The sequence below is a fragment of the Panthera leo genome, chromosome F2, assembly GCF_018350215.1.
Source record: "Panthera leo isolate Ple1 chromosome F2, P.leo_Ple1_pat1.1, whole genome shotgun sequence".
Classification (NCBI taxonomy): Eukaryota; Metazoa; Chordata; class Mammalia; order Carnivora; family Felidae; genus Panthera; species Panthera leo.
This window is the reverse complement of record NC_056695.1, coordinates 11,985,151-12,002,252: the sequence shown is the minus strand read 5'-3', so window position 1 is coordinate 12,002,252 and position 17,102 is coordinate 11,985,151. Positions and strand designations below refer to the sequence as shown.

Genomic DNA, 17,102 nt, shown 5'->3' with positions numbered 1-17,102 from the left:
GGACATGGCAGGACACAGTGCCGGCCTTATCCAAAAGCCCGTGGCAAATGGGCATGCCTGTGATCTACGCCTTGATCCCTGCCCATGCGACTGAACAACGGTGAGGCCTCATAGTATAAATTAATTCAAATTCCATCAATGATTAAATTCTCCTAGTAAAAGCTTCTCAGAATTTTTTAAAATAATATAGCAATGGGCTTTATAAAAAACACAGGCCTTAAAAAAAAAGACAACTTAGTAGGGCTGAAAGAACAAAAATGAGAGTTAACTATCCTGGAGAATGATTTAGATTTGCAGGTAAATCAGAAGATGTGCATGCCTTGTACCCACAATTCCACCATAAGGTAAATCTCCAGAACGTCAGCATATGTGTTCAAGGAGGCAGGCACAAAAATAATCCACACAGTGTACTGTCTTCTATAACACCACAAACAAGCCGGCCTAAAATTTCCTTAAGGGAAAAGAATGAGAAAATTGTGGTATAGTCAAACAACAGAATATATTTAAAATTAAATCAATAGAATATAATTAAAATTAAACTAATCTAACAATTAATACTAACAAAACAGAGCAAAATACGTTAATACAGACAAGTCTCAAAATAATGCTGAACAAAAACATTTGAGAGCAAGTACACTAAAATTCCATTAACATAAAGTTGAAAAAATACATAAACTATTGTGCACTGTTTACAAATGCATATACACATATGTAATAATCATTTGGAAACCTTTTTAGAAATCATACACACTAAATTCAAGAGAGTGGTTATATCTAGGTACAAAGGGAGGTGCAGGATATACAAGGGGCTTCAACTGTATCTGTAATATTTATTTCCTAAACAAAATAAAATAACAACAAAATAACCCTGATTCCAAAGAAAAAAGGAAAAATGATGAAAGAGTACATACTAGGCAAATATGAATGAAAAAATAATATTCAAAATATCAAACACTTGCGTACCGAAAATTACACCACCAAATAAACAGTATGTAAACAAAACAAAACAAAACAAAACAAAACACCCCACAGCACGTAAAAAAGTAGAGGGTAACTTAATGACCAAGAATAACTAACTCTTCAGCGAGATGTAAAGACCTGAGCCATATACACCTTACAAATTAGTGGTGAAATTTGCTGGGGGGGGGGGGGGGGGGGGAGGGAATCAATCTAACAGAACATAAAAAAAAAAAAAAATCCATTCTCATACTAGATGTTAACATCTACCTCAAGACTCAAGAAACTATTAAGAATATACAAACAGCAAGTCTGATCTAATGAACACGTATGGAACCCTGAACCCACAACATACACAATACACTTTTCAAGCACACACGGAATATGCATACACACTGACCAAGTACCTGGCTACAAAATTGGCCTCAAAAACTGAAAAATCAACGCACATAGTCTACACGCTGTTACCTATATGAAATAAAGTCAGAAATTGATAATAAAAAGATTGTCGGGGTGCCTGGGTGGCTCAGTCGGCTAAGCGTCTGACTCTTGATTTCAGCTCAGGTCACGGTCCTACAAATCATAAGATCGGATCCAGTTGGGCTCTGTGCTGACAGCATGGACGGAGCCTGCTTGGGATTCTCTCTCTCTCTCCTGCTCGCACTCTGTCTCTCAAAATAAAATAAATTTGAGTAAAAAGGGGGAGGGCGGCTGGGTGGCTCAATCGGTTAAGTGTCTGACTCTTGACTTTGGCCCAGGTCATGATCTCACAGTCCTGGGATCAAGCACTGTGCTGAGCTCCACACTGGGCCTGGAGCCTGCTTGGGATTCTCTCTCTGCCCCTCCCCTGCTCATGTTCACTCACTCTCCCTCTCAAAATAAATAAACTTAAAAAAAATAATAATCTATTTTTAAAAAGCCAAAAACCAAAAAACACACATCCCTAATTATCTCAAGGATTGAAAGAGAAGCCATGAGAGGAAAACATTTCTGAGTGACCTGTTCTCTAAGACTTGTTTACAGTTTTTCTTAGATTCCTATGGGCACTCCTTAAATTATTATCAAAACTTCTTTTCTGGAGCTAGTTGGAGAAGGTCTCTGTTCCTTATAATCAAACAGGTCCTCCCAGAACAAAACTCTATAGAGTCTTTCTAAGTCATTACTGGACTTGAATGGTCATGTAGACTAGACTAAGCAAAGCTGCTAAAAACACAGGTATCTGGAATAAAATAGATCTTGATAAACAATTTTGGATCTTGTTAAAACAATGCTGACAAAGTAAGGAACTTTCCGTAAGAAAATGTCTGTACACATGCAAACAAATATACTAAGCGCAAGAAAACACCAACACAAGTTAGGAAAGAAACAATTCAAGTCAACTCCTCGAAGTTATCAGCTGGCCACGAACTAGCAAGCTAAGCCGGGATCTGGGGGAGAAAAAGACCAACATATTAGGGCACACGGAAGACAAAACAATTATTTTTGCTATGCCAGCATTACTCAAACGCTACACAGCACTGCCAAGTTTGTGATACTTTTTCAATGCACATGGGGAAATTATGGTAACATTCAGAGAGCAGAATAAAAAGATGAGATAGTAACTATTTCTTATTCAAGTCAGTATTATATATATTATTTATTCATTCCATTTTCTAGATGAGGACACCAAGGTAGATTAAGGATGTAGCCCAAGCTCATACAGCTGGTAAGGAGCACAGACGGGATTTTATTCTTGTTTTATATAGGATTTTATGGTTGTTTTACCTTTTCTCCCTGTTTTGTATGAGCGGAGGTGGCATCTGGTTTAGTAAAGGGGACCGAGGGACTATGTCCTCCCACAGCAACTCAATAAACCCAGAAGTTGGTAAGCCAACAAAAGAAGTCTGATAGAGGTCATTTGTGGGAATCAAGAAATACATATGATATGAAAGAGCACAGACTCTGGAGTCAGAAAGACCTGGGTTCAAATTCCAAATTCCAGCTTAGTCAGTTACTAGCTGTGTGATATGACAATTAGTTTCCCTTTCCTCACCTGTAAAATGGAGCGTTCATCATGGATATTACTGCTCAGATTCAATGAGTTATGTTAGAAAAAGTCTCATATGTGTAAATATACTAATTGTATATTTACATTCTTCCCATCACACTGTGGTCTTTTAAAGAGGAATCAGAGGAACAATGCCTTTCAAGACCCACTATCAGAAATAAATCAACATGTGTATATCTACTTTTATAAAAAGTAATGCATACTATCATTAACATAAATGAGAAGGGTTCTCTCTGCACTGCTTAGTACGTGCCCACTTCAAAAGGTATATACAAAGTCAAGTATTAATGTTGCTTTTGACTTCAATTTAATTTTCTCCTTAGCCCTCTATGGTAGGCAGAATAAGGCCACTCCCCACACATAAAGAAATGTACACCCTAATCCCTAGAAACTGAGAGTGAATATGTTACTCTAGTGGCAAAGGGCACTTTGCAGATGTGATTAAAATTACAGACTTTGAGATGAGATTATCCTGGATTATCCAGACGGATCCAATCTAACCACACAAGATTTTACAGGCAGAGAACCTTCACGGGCTTCGGTCAGAGCAGAGAGATGGGATGACCCAGGAAGAGTCAGAAAGATGCAACCCTGGAAGGAGGAGGCCTGCTGTTGCTGGGCTTGAAGACGGAGGAGGGGGGTGGGGGAGGGGCCCAGGAATGTGGGTAGGTGGTGGGCTCTAGAAGCTGGGAGCGGCCGTCAGACAGCCAGCAAGAGTATGGAGATCTCAGGCCCACAGCTGCAAGAAAGGATACTCCACCAACAACCTGAAGGAGCAAGACCCTCAAGAAGGGAACCCAGCCCTGCTGAAACCTTGATGTCAACCTGGCGAGAAACATGTCAAGACTTCCGACCTATGCTGACACGCACGTGAACTTCTGCAGAACTTTAGAAGTGGAAGATAAATTTGTGTTCTCTGAGCTGCTTTAATGTGTGGTGGTTTGTTATGGTAGCAACACAAAACTAATGTCCCTTCTCTCTCCCATTTGAATAAAACCACCCCAAATTTTAATATAAATGCCCTTAAATCCTTTTTGAAACCAAAATAAATGGTCCAAGGCATGTAGCCAACCCAGTAGAGGCTACCTAGCACACATTCATGACGTTCTGTGCCAGGCACTGTCTTGTGCCTGCAGCATGCATCCATCAATATTCATTTTCTTCCTTACTTCCTCAGATTTGACTGGAAACACAGTAACTGTCAGCTATACCTGAAAACAGGAACGCTTGGGAGAGCAAACTGGGAGGAACTTAAAGAGCTACACCGCAATTACGAAGACTAAAAACTTCTAAGAGGTGGAGGCATGGGAAGAAATACATAAATAACTTGCCCCAAACGATGCAGCTCAGTTTTTTTCATTTACAAAATGGTAACCTCCTGTATTCCTGACAGAATAGAAAATGAAAAGCTTTTGATATCATATACAAACTGTAAAGAGTGTGAAGAATTGCTCATGAGAATCTACTACATAGTGCGGTGAAGAATTCCATATAAATTCAGCCTGGATATACCTTAGGGATTAACTTAAAATTCCAGAAAGCAAAAAATCTGATAATAAAAAAAGAGAATAAATTCTACAAAAACAGACACAAAAGGCTCATGACAGACTTGCAGAGAAATGTCACAGTACTACCACTAAAAAATAGCCCTTTTAAAAAATATAGATGTATAGATGTCTGCGAATGCCAGCTGGTGCAGCCACTCTGGAAAACAGTATGGAGGTTCCTCAAAAAACTAAAACTAGAACTACCCTACGACCCAGCAACTGCACTACTATGTATTTATCCAAGGGATCCAAGCGTGCTGTTTCGAAGGGACACATGCACCCCCATGTTTATAGCAGCACTATCAACAATAGCCAAAGTAAGGAAACAGCCCAGATGTCCATCGATGGATGAATGGATAAAGAAGATGTGGTGTATACACACACACACACACACACACACACACACACAATGGAGTATTACTTGGCAATCAAAAATGAAATCTTGCCATTTGCAACTACGTGGATGGAACTGGAGGGTATTATGCTAAGTGAAATTAGAGAAAGACAAATATGACTTCACTCATATGAGGACTTTAAGAGACAAAACAGATTAACATAAGGGAAGGGAAACAAAAATAATATAAAAACAGGGAGGGGGACAAAACAGAAGAGACTAATAAATATGGAGACCAAACAGAGGTTTAAGGGAGGGGTTGTGGGAGGGAGGATGGGATAAATGGGTATGGGGCACTAAGGAATCTAATTCCTGAAATCATTGTTGCACTATATGCTAACTAATTTGGATGTAAATTAAAAAAAATAAAAAATAAAATGAAAATAAATAAATAAAAAAACATGTAGATATCCAGGGGCACCTGGGTGGCTCAGTCGGTTGCATGTCCATCCAACTCTTGATTTCAGGTCAGGTCGTGGGATCCAGGGTCGTGGAATCGAGCCACACGTTGGGCTCTACGCTGATCTCTCTCCCTCTGCCCCCTCCACTCGTGCTCTCTAACAAATAAATGTATGTATGTATGTATGTCTGGGACTCACTGCAGATCTTCTAAAACGGCATGTCCAAGGATAAGACCCAAGTTGTTTGAGTTGAGAAATACCGCAGGAATTAAAACGGGAGTGACCACATGTGGATGATAGCAGAGGGAATCCAGCATCTTTCTGTCAGGTGTCTTTTATTTCCAAGTGAAGAGTAGCTGGCATGTATTGTAAAACGTGCAAATAAACAAAGCTGATGAAATCAAATGGGAAAGTTTCATGGAGAAAGTTAGAAAGGGGGACAAGAGAGGTCAGTCTGTGGCTGCATCTTGTGTAGCAAAGGACACAGCCTCACGGACCAGGATGAGCAGAGAATAACGAAATGGAGCAAGCACAGCTGGGCCAGAGTGAGAAAAACAGCTGAGCTGGCAAAGTAAGGATCTGCTCAAAAAACCAGCAAAATTACTGGCTACTGCAAGAGGCGGCGAACCGGCAAGATGAAACGAGGGAGAGGGAGCCGTGGGGCAGATAAAGGAGAAAATTAATTTCATGTTGGAGCCAGGGGCAGGAACAGAATCAGAACGAAGGGGACAAGAGCACTGAGGAAGAAGAGAGGGGCATTATTTGAGATGAGGCGGTGACAGGTTCACCAGGCGAGGACACCAGGACTATGGCCTTTATGGTTCAATAAAAAGTCTCAGGAGCAATATAAAAGTTAGGGGAAGCAAGCAGCAAACAAACCAATTAGGAGAGAAAAGGAAAGGGCTCGTCAAAAATCTTGAAAGACCACAAATAACATGTATAAAACAACAATTTAAGTAGACCAGAATACACTGTCTAATTTCTCGATGATGTTGAAAGGTATGTTTCAGACATGTTTCAGCTTTCTCATTTAATAAAACTAACACAGCTAAAAACAGGCAAAACTAAACAATACAGAGATCCACAAGCTACACAACTATGAAGAAAGGCAAGGAAGGTAATGAAAGCCTGGGAATAGAAACAGTGGGTGATGACGATCTGTATTTCTTTAGCATGGGTGTATAATTTATTACTGTTCCTTAAAGCTATTAAACTGTGAGGGTGCCGGGCGTCGGTTAAGCATCCAACTCTTGACTGCGGCTCAGGTCATGACCTCACGGTTGTGAGATTGAGCCCCGCGTCGGGCTCCACGCTGGGTGTGGAGCCTGCTTAAGATTCTCTCTCTCTTTACCTCTGTCCCTCTCCGGCTCATGCACACTCTCTCTCTCTCATAATACCTACTGTGGTGATCACTGTGCGATATACACATAAGCAAAATCATTATGTTCTACACCTAAAACTAATACAATGTTGTAGGTCAATTGTATCTCAATTTAAAAAATACATTCAGATGACATTGATAATGTGCAACCAGGCTGCTCTTATTTACTTTCTTATATAGCACCTGTCCTTAAAAAGATTTTAAGGAAAAACAAAAAAGCACATGGGAGTGGGGAGCAGGGGGAACAAACGATGAAGGAAGAGTGCAGGGGAAGAGTATGACGCAACAGGGAGCAATGGGGTTTGTTAACAATCTTAGAAGAACGGATGAGTAAGAAGGGGTCAGGTGGAAAAGCTGTGACCTTTCTTTTCATCTTTTTGGGGGTACGGGGAGGTATTTGAGATAGAACACAACTGGGTTTGTGCTTTGTGTGCCTAGTTGAGTGGCATGGAAGAGGTGGGTTAGTGATGAGGTTAAAAAGGTAGGCAGCTGCCAGCATTTTAGGAGCAACAATCAAAGCTTTATTATAATTTTTTTCTTTTTCCACATTTGGTAATTATCTGATTATGCTATCAGGCCAGGCTTGTTAAAACCCAATTTCCACCTTATACCTAGATTTAAATGACACATTTTCCTAAATGACTTTTCAGGAACAAGAAGACACTGCCAATGAAAAATTTTAAAGCTCTATTTTAACTGCGTTTGGCCACAGAGTAAGAAAACAATTTCAACAGTATCATCATGACGTAAAAAGTTTTAAGAAAATCTCTTCTATGAAAAGGGACTTCTGAAAGACAAAATGTGCATGGTACTTTCACATTTGTCCTCATTTTATCTCATTACCGAGAGAAGGAAAGGCTAAAAATGACCATTTATCACAAACTAGGGAAAGTGAAAAACAGGAAAAGTAGCGATTTCCTTCATTCTAAGATATGTATTTTTCAGACTACAACTTATATAAAAATCAGGATAAATATCACACTACTGATTTAACATCATCTTTTTTGTGGGAAGGGCCACATTAAATGTATTTTATAACTATGCATATAGTTTGAATTAAGGAAACATAGTAAAGGATTTCGGCCAAAGTCAATTAAAAAGGGGGCAAAATCGGGCAAAAAAAAAAAACACCCTGCAGTCAAGTTACTAATGTGTATTAACATGAACCTAGCGGCCTGTCTGGCTATTCTTTCCCTAATTTAACGAAATGTACAGGGCCTTCCTTCCACTAGGCTCTTCCTGAAATGCAAAGCTATACTTAAACATCTTCTCTGCCCTCTAGAAGTACATAATCAAATACAGATGACTACAGAAGCATCTATGAAACAGTCTGGCATTAATATCAGAAAAATATGAAGTGTGACACATCCAGATAAGGAGCAGAAGTCATTGCCAGCCAGGATACCAGAAAAAACCTGAGACATCAAAAGAGCTTAATATATGTGAAAGCATTATGGGAGACCCGGGTTAGACTTTGAAGGACTGATAGAATTTCCACAGAGAAGGCACTCCAAGCAGAGGGAGCAGTAGGAACCAGGAAAGAGCACAGAAATCATCCACTGGGCCTCACTGGCAGAAGGTAAGAATAGTGGGAAAGAAGGCTAGCAAAGTAAAGGGAGGCTAAAATGTGGAGTTCCTGGAAGGTCAACTAAAGAATGTGAGCAGACAACAGTCTCCCCTAACAGCCAGGTTTCAGGAATATTAACCTGACAGTAAACTGCGGAGACTGGAATGGGGAGAAAGTACTGCTGCATAGTCCAGAGTCAAGTATTCGGGGCCTGAAGTCGGTGAGGACGATAGCCAAAGTCAAGAAAGGAATGTCTTCCCTTTAAACCGCCTGGGGTTGTTTTTGAATGAGGGCAATTCCAAGAGCACAGAGCACCAGCTTGCTAATCTGCGCAGCTCCACGACTCCCGGCACAACACCCCACGCACAGTAGATGCTCAATAAACAAGCTGAAGGAAGGCAACCTGCAAAGGCTAATTTGCTAATATGCTAAATGTTCATAATCACTCTTCTTTCTACTTTTCGCATTCATATAGTTACTTCATCTCCAACTTGGGTTTACAGCCTAAATAAAAATATTCCAATAGGTGTTGGACCCAATTACTTCTCCTTCAAAATACGCGACAGCTTTTTAAAAGTATGTAAACTCGCTACTGAGCATTTGCAAAACACTGCTCTACCCAGGACTTTACACAGAAAACCATCCAGACTCCATAAAGACACATATCAAAAGATCTTGCTAAAAAGGAGTATTTATAGCAGCAAGTTTTTCTTTTAGGCCACAATCAACATGCTTCTTGTCTAAGTGAATTTGCTACATCACTAGTGCAACCACAAACTGCTGCTTACATTTCCAAAGTTGTGCAAAGGGCCCAAAGTTGTGCAAGAGTCCTCACTGAAATCAGACTCTGGTATATAAATAGTTATAACACCTGAACAAGCCTTGGTTTTATTATTAGATTCAAAGTAATGCCAAAATCACAAGTATTAAAAAATATTTTACGAGTTTGTCTGTGAAATATACTCGGAGGTTATTTCAAGTGAAAATAGCTGAATTTCTTTCTGCTTCAAATGTACATCAGGTCATCTGAAAATTGGCAGTCGTGACCCTGCCCCTGATATACCCAAGAAATCAGTGTCCCTGACACACACAGGCACACGCACGCAAGCACACACCCAGAGCACTGAACGGCCTTGCATCACTATCAGATAACCCCAGTTTACACGTGGCAAAAGTCGACAGAACTTTCACGCTTTAATGACCTCGAAAGGGATTCCCCAGCCGCCCAGGTAATGGAACGTGACTTACTCTGACTTGGGATTTGAGAGTGTTAAAAAAAAACCAAATTTAAAAAAAATGTTCTGTTCTCTCTTTCTCAGCTGGCTGTCCCAAGGCACGAGCAGTTTGCCCAGCCCCTGACAGATGTATGTAGGCTGAAGAAGGTGGGACCGATCAGGAAACCCAAGACCCTCCTCCCATCACCTCCTCTGCCTCCCTTTTTCTCTCCCGAGGGCGGCGAAGAGGCCCAAGGTGAGGGGCGGCCAAAGAGTGCAATCATCTAAGTCAGGCCCTGGCGGCCCTCGGCTGGACCGTTCCCAGATCTTGAGTCGCAAACGGCTGCCGAGGCCCCCGGCTGCAGGGCAGCCCGGGGCGGGGGCCGCGGTCCGGGCCTGGCCAGGCCGCGGCCGCTCGCAGTGCCCACGTCACCAGCTCCAGCACTGCGGAAATGGAGCGGCGCGGCCGGGAGGGAGGCGCCGGGCGGCGTTGGCGCCCGCGCCGCTGCCAGACGCCGTTTACCCCTGAGCCCGGGCCCGGAGGCCGCCGACACCCGCCCGGCCGCGCCCCAGGCCCTCACCTGTGTCGCCGATGATGATGTACTTGAAGAGATAGGCGTACGCCATGGCCGCGGCCGCTCGGTGCCAGGGCACACGGCTCCTCCTCCTGCTACTGCTCCTCCTCCTCCTCCGCGCCCCTCACCCCGGCGCCGCTCGGCCTCGAAACGCCAGGCCCCGCCCGCCGCAGCCGTCACCGTCAGCCGCCGGGAGTGAGGGGCCGAGAGGAAGCCGGACAAACTGACACTCGCAGAGCCGACTGAGACAGCACCCGACCGAGCTCCCTCGAACAATAACAGCCGCCGCGGCGCCTCCGCCCCGCCTCCGCGTCGACCCGGAAGTGCTGCGGCCGCCGGCGCCGCCGGAGGAAAGAGGAGGAGCCCCGCACGCCGGGCGCGCCCCGCCGGCCGGAGCCCCGCCCAGCCAGAGCCCCGCCCCGCGCCGCCGGAGCCCCGCCCAGCGCCGAGCCGGCCGCGCCCGTCCTCCGGGTCCGCCCCGAGCCGGGGGAGGCCGGGCGCCGGTCGTTCAGGCACGTTTGAGCGGGCGACCCCGGCGGCCGGGAGACCCAGGGGGAGGGGAGGGAAGTGGAAGGTTCGGTTCCGTCGCCGCGACGCGCATAGGCGCCGCGTCCTTCCGCCCTGCGGTGGGGGCGCGGGGCACGTTGTGGGAAGGCGGAGGTCGCGTTCCGTGCCGGGCCCGGCTTTGGGCCTGTGGAAAGGTGTTTTGAGAACGCGGGAGCCGCCGGGGTGGGTGCAAGGGCGACGGTATTTCCGTCTGGGGGTCGGGGGCCTGACGGTGAAAATGGAATTTTTTGTAAATTAGAGAATGTGAAGAAAATTATGGTATGCCCCTATGGTGGAATATTACGGCTCTTACAACAAAGCCTGACAAGCAAAAACACGGCACAGAAATCGGTGTATACATGTATGTTTATATTCTGCGTAGTATTTATATAGAAGATATTCAGTGTAACAATTATATGCTAAATATGTCCGTATATTTATAAATTGTATTTTATTGTTTTATAGATAACGCGTATATTTCTACCATTGTGTTAAAAAAAATAAAAAGGCAAGAAAACACTGAAATACCTGTATGTGGGTAGTCACACCGAGAGGAAACACAACTGGTTCCAAGGGGAGGACGGATGGGAATGGAGGAAAGAGTTACTTTTCTCTGCATTTTTCATGTGCAGTGTGACCTTTCTGGCAGTGTTCTGAATTACCTATTGAAAAAATAGGTTTTTTAAGAAGTGTATTTTGAGAGAGAGCGTGCACGAATGGCAGAGGGACAGAGAGAGAATCCCCAGCGGATTCCACACTTGTCAGCGCAGAGCCAGATGCTGGGCTTGAGATCATGACCTGAGCTGAAATCAAGAGTGGGACACTTAGCTGTCTGAGCCGCCCTGCCACCCCGAAAAAATACATTTAAAGGAAAAAGCGAAGGAGCTTTTTTGCTCGTTCCACTAACCTTTATTGAGTCCGTGTTCTGTTTCTGTATTGCTAGGCATCGTAACTGAAGGCAGACCCTGTTCTAAAGGAGCACAGTTTTGGAAGAAGAGGAAGAGTCAGGGTAGGTTGCCTAGAGAACTTGACGTTTGAACCGGGAACATGAATAATGAGTAAGAGCTTGCCAAAAGGACAAAAGTTTGGGAATGGGAACTGAAGGCACAAAGGAGCACAGTGTGCAAAGTTCGTGGCTCTGTTGAAAGAATTTAAAGTTGTGCCCGGAAGCTCGTTCACTAACCCATATCCTCTGATGTTGGCAGTGGAAGGACAGTCGTCGCGGGGGGGAAAGTCCCTGGGATTTAGTGGTCCTGGTTCTCCCTTTGGGGATCTCTCACTATGTAATTCTACTGACCCTTTCATGCTGAGCCGGCTGTGGCTGGTTGCTTACAAATAACTGGTTTTGGGGCGCCTGGGTGGCGCAGTCGGTTAAGCATCCGACTTCAGCTCAGGTCACGATCTCGCGGTCCGTGAGTTCGAGCCCCGCGTCGGGCTCTGGGCTGATGGCTCGGAGCCTGGAGCCTGTTTCCGATTCTGTGTCTCCCTCTCTCTCTTCCCCTCCCCCGTTCATGCTCTGTCTCTCTCTGTCCCAAAAATAAATAAAAAACCTTGAAAAAAAAATAAAAAAAAAAAAAAAACAAATACCTGGTTTGAATGGCCTCATCAAGTATGAACTCCCAGGTTGTTTTTGGAGTATTTGGAGGGGATTTAACTGAAGTTTCAGGGACAGCACCCAAGAATTTGACACGATGCACACCTGGGTGGCTCGGCAGGTTGAGCATCCAACTTTGGCTCGAGTCAGGATTGATCTCACGTTCGTGAGTGTGAATCCCACATCGTGCTCTGATGTCAATGCAGAGCCCACTTCAGATCCTCTGTCCCCTTCTCTCTCTGCCCCTGCCCTGTTCACACTCTCTCAGAAATGAATAGACATTAGAAAAAAATTTTGACATGAAAAGTTACCCGGCATTGCATAAACTGGTTCACACTCATTTTTACTTTAGGAAAGGGGAGGTCCCTGCCCGAGGCCTCCAGGTTCCAGAGGCCGTTTTGTCCTTCCCATCTGAGTGCCTTCACTCAGGTCTTTCATGGGTGGTGGACATCTAGAATGTCTCCTCCTTCCGGGAGAGACTCAGTTGCTTTCTACTCTCGGAGGCGTGGCCTTTAGAAACAGCCTCAACAGGAAAGCTCTGTCAGGGTGACACAAAAGCTGAGCATCCTTACGAGTCCGAAGCATTCCCATACTGTTAGAGGAGGGGAGTTGCTGGAGAAGTCACTGGGGCCAGGTCACGCAGGGTCTCGTAGCCATGTGAGTATGCATGTGGTGCTTTACCAGATGGACACAGGGGAAACAGGAGAAAGAAGATCAGAGTTGAGTGTGTAAAGAAATCAGAGAAGTGAAGGTACAGCTATAGAGGCGGTGCAGTGTAAAACAAAACACAAACTTAGGAAGCCTGGCCTGTGACGCTGCCATAACTTGTGAAAAATCATTTGGCCTCTTAGAGCTCCCTTCCCCACTTGTGCTCTGTCTCTGTCACTCTCAAAGATAAATAAACATTTGAGGGGCGCCTGGGTGGCTCAGTCGGTTAAGCGGCCGACTTCGGCTCAGGTCACGATCTCGCGGTCCGTGAGTTCGAGCCCCGCGTCGGGCTCTGTGCTGACAGCTCAGAGCCTGGAGCCTGTTTTAGATTCTGTGTCTCCCTCTCTCTCTGACCCTCCCCCATTCATGCTCTGTCTCTCCCTGTCTCAAAAATAAATAAAACGTTAAAAAAATGTTTTTTTAGAATAAAAAAAAGATAAACATTTGAAAAAATTATAAATAAATACATACATACATAAAAAGTGAAGGAGTTAAGTGTTAAAGGGCTATTCCAAAGTCTGAAGTCCAATTTTATGTCTATCCAACCTCCAGGTCTGAAGCTACCTGTAAAGCCTCAGTAATCCTTCTCTCATGACAACGTCAGGGCCACGTGAATCAATGTGTATTGTTCTTGCACAGGACTGACGTGCATTACTCCACTGCTAAGATGCACAGAAGTAATGATCACTTGCTACCTAGCAGTATGATCTAATGCAAAGAGCAAAGACTCGATTTTCAAGTCTTTCTTTGGGCCTCATTTTCCTTATCTGGAATATGTAGATAATAGTTGCCTCACAAAGTCAATTTAGGATCGAATAAGATGTTCTATGTGAACATATTTTATAAATTATGAAAAATATATACTTAACACATAACTCTTAGTATTGCATAAGTATTTAAAATTACTGTGAGGGACTAAAGGCGTAGTCAATTTATAACTTCATATTTTAAAAGTCACTTCCATTCCATGCTCTATTTTATGTCTCTACCTTTATTTTTTTCCCCACATGTAATTCATCATGTTTTGTTGTATTTTCTCATATGCCTATATGCTATCTTAAATCCTCTTTGAAACGATACAGAGTATAAGTAAAAATAATAGAAACTTCATATGAAACATTTTATTTAGCCTCCAAAATCCGAAAACATTTTTCAAGAAAATTCCTCAGGCAGAATGATATAAATAAACCTCTTTCTCCCTAAGTAGTGGTATACTTCCTGGGATTTTCCATTCAGTTTGATTATCAGCTATTTCGCTCCTTTGAGAATGAATTCTGATAACGTCTTCTCTCAGTCGTGCATCATATATGGTCTGAAGATCAAAACTATGAAATTTAAAGATTGTTAAACCACATTTTCTAAGGTCTCCTCATTGAAGTTCTCAATGACTTTTTTTTTATAACAATTTTTTTTTAACGTTTATTTTTTGAGAGACAGAGCATGAGCAGGGGGAGGGGGAGAGAGAGAGAGAGAGGGAGTCACAGATTCTGAAGCAGGCTCCAGGCCCTGAGCTGTCAGCACACGGCCCGAGGTGGGGCTCGAACTCACGAACTCTGAGATCATGACCTGAGCCGAAGTCGGACGCTTAACCGACTGAGCCATCCGGGCACCCCAACATGACATTTTAAAATACAGTGTTAAATCGGAATTTCGCATTTACCACTCCCCACCACACTTTTCTTGTGTTTAAATTTTCTCTGGTTTTGATTGCTCTCAGACTGTGGAAGGAGGGGGAGCTGTGAAGTGGTTTGGATGGGAGAGGGGTGGTTAGAAATACTGTAATCCACAGGTTCTTTAGTTTCCATGGCCCCTTAGCTAGTCCTTGATTGCACTCAGAGGCTCTGTGATCCTCAACAAATTGTATGCAAAATGTTGTATGTATTTGCATATGTGTAATTTCATGAGAGAGATTCTTGCACAGGTCCATGACCCAGAAATAATTAAGAACTACTGTGAAATATTTTCTTTCAGCCATTTTTAAATGCCATGATGGAACTAATTTTCCAGCAAATGCTTAATATTTATTAAGTATTACTGAGCTTAATAAGCTCAGTGGCAGTGTTGGAAAAAGAAAGAAGTAGGTTCAAATCCTGATTTTACTATTTATCAGTTGATAAATTGATAGATAAATTACTAACCGCTCTAAGCCTTAGCTGAGATGACACAAAGTGTCTAGCACAATGTCATGTTCATAGTAGACATTAAATAAGCACATTATTTCCCCTTTCCTTTCATCCTCTCCCAGTCTCTCACCTCTAACCTCTCACTAAGGATGGTTAGGAGTTACATGAGCCCAAAGTAGATTAGTCCCCTTGCGCGAAGCCATGGATAGCTTTGGCCTACAAAGCCTACAGGAGAGGTAATGTATCATTTTAGAGGACAGAATTTTGTTCTGGGAAATGAGAGTACGTTTTTACAGAGGGAGAGCCATTTAAGTTGGGCCTTAAAGGGCATCATCATCTTTCATAGTGATTGCTGTACCTGAGTCATTTCAGATACTCCAACAGCCCTCTCCTTTGTACTTTGCTCCCTTTATCCACCTCATCTGCCATTTATATCCTAGTTGGGGGCGGACTTAATATTCCCTGTTTCATTTTCTATTTGTGGCCTCTTCGTGACCACTTGTCAAAGCCAGAAATGACTATTTTCTCTCTTCCACTCCATTCTGCTCATCTTTCAAAAGCTTAATTGAAGAGTACACATTTAATGATCACAAATTAATATCCCCAGTCAATGCGTGTGTAGGTGTTTGAAGAAACTTTCTTTTATGTGTAGGCTATTCTTTTTTCCAGTGGACTGATCATTTGTAATAGGAAGGACGTAATAAGTGCACAGACAAGAGGAACAGTGAATATTGGAATAATAATAAGCTTATGTTATAAAATAGTAGCTTAAAAAGTATAACTACATAGAATAATTTAATAATTAATCTTTAAAAAACTTTAAACTGAGTTAAAACCCAGGGTAGTGTTCTTAATTAACTACTTTTCTAAGTCCTTTACATCTGCCTCATGCTTTCAGCAGAGAAAGTGGTGTAGAGACAGCCCAATGTTGAATTCCAGGAGGCCTCTGTCTTCTCTGCCACTAACTGGCTGATTTTGAGAAAATTCTCTTCAAACTTTTTGTCATCTGTTCAACAGAGATAATAATTCTGGTCGCTTACATAATGAACGTGCAGAGAGGTAGATGCAAGAACACTCTGAAAAGCATGTCATTACCAGGAGTAAGTATATATGCCAAATTGCAGGTGAATGATTTTTTGCAAATGTATATAAGCATAATAAAACACCACCTCCTACAGAGCCATATACCATCAGCAGTGTGTTATTACCTGCAATGTTAGTTTTTTGGTCAGCAGAGACTAGAGCATGAAATTGCTTCAAACCCTTCTCTCCATTTGTCTCTAATGTGTTCCAGGTCCCGGGTTAATTGGTAGGTGTTCCTTGTTTTGGAAAAGTTGGGTTTGGAATGGGAACAGGGACGCATGAAGAGTTTGGCTCACATTGGCTGAAGACAGAACCGCTCCCTGTCCCGTGAGTGCTTCCATTTCTTTTCATCTTGCTCCCTAAAGGTCTTCAAATTTTGAAAAAGAGAAATCCATTTTCTCTCCATTGTTGAAGAAATGATAAGCTAGCTGTGTCCCAGTGGGAGATGTGGACACAGAAAACCTTCTGTCACTGATGTCTTTTGAGTGAGAAGGGATCTTAAAAATTAAGTGGTGCAGGGAATTATGAGATCACATTTCAACCCTCTGCTGTCTCCCCCTCCCACCTGTGTAATTTTTATCTCTGCTTCTCACAATCTCACTATTAGAAATTTCAACATATGGACAGAGGAAAATGATCACCACAGAATCATATTTCACTTGTAATCTAGAGAAAACAGAAGTGTATTTCCCCAAAGTAATTTTTAAAAATAAAAGGGGGCACCTGGGTAACTCGCTTGGTTAAGTGTTCAACTTCAGCTCAGGTCATGATCTCGCAGTTTGTGGGTTTGAGCCCCGGGTCAGTCTCTGTGCTGACAGCTCAGAGCCTGGAACCTGCTTCAGATTCTGTGTCTCCCTCTCTTTCTGCCCCTCCCCTGTGCACACTCTGTCTCTCTCTCTCAAAATAGATTAAAAAAAAAAAAAAAAACATTAAAAAAGAGAAAAAAATAAAAAAGTTATTATGGG

At 43.0% G+C, this 17,102-nt stretch overlaps 1 protein-coding gene and 1 long non-coding RNA gene across 3 annotated transcripts in view; one reads left to right on the top strand and one right to left on the bottom strand.

Annotated features, from left to right (window-relative positions):
• RAB2A (RAB2A, member RAS oncogene family) overlaps positions 1-10,423 on the bottom strand; it is an 85,466-nt gene extending 75,043 nt beyond the window's left edge. The window contains exon 1 of one of the 2 annotated variants that reach the window (XM_042924330.1): positions 10,090-10,423. In XM_042924330.1, the coding sequence (XP_042780264.1) occupies positions 10,090-10,135 (46 nt within the window). In that variant the 5' untranslated portion in view covers positions 10,136-10,423. The remainder of the gene's footprint in view (positions 1-10,089) is intronic. The other variant, XM_042924334.1, reaches the window with a different exon arrangement.
• A 108-nt stretch (positions 10,424-10,531) lies between these two features.
• Positions 10,532-16,463, top strand: LOC122210655. Its single transcript, XR_006198156.1, has 3 exons — positions 10,532-10,812; positions 11,573-11,638; positions 16,349-16,463. It is a non-coding gene; the product is annotated as an uncharacterized LOC122210655 (long non-coding RNA).
• The last annotated feature ends 639 nt before the right edge of the window (positions 16,464-17,102 follow it).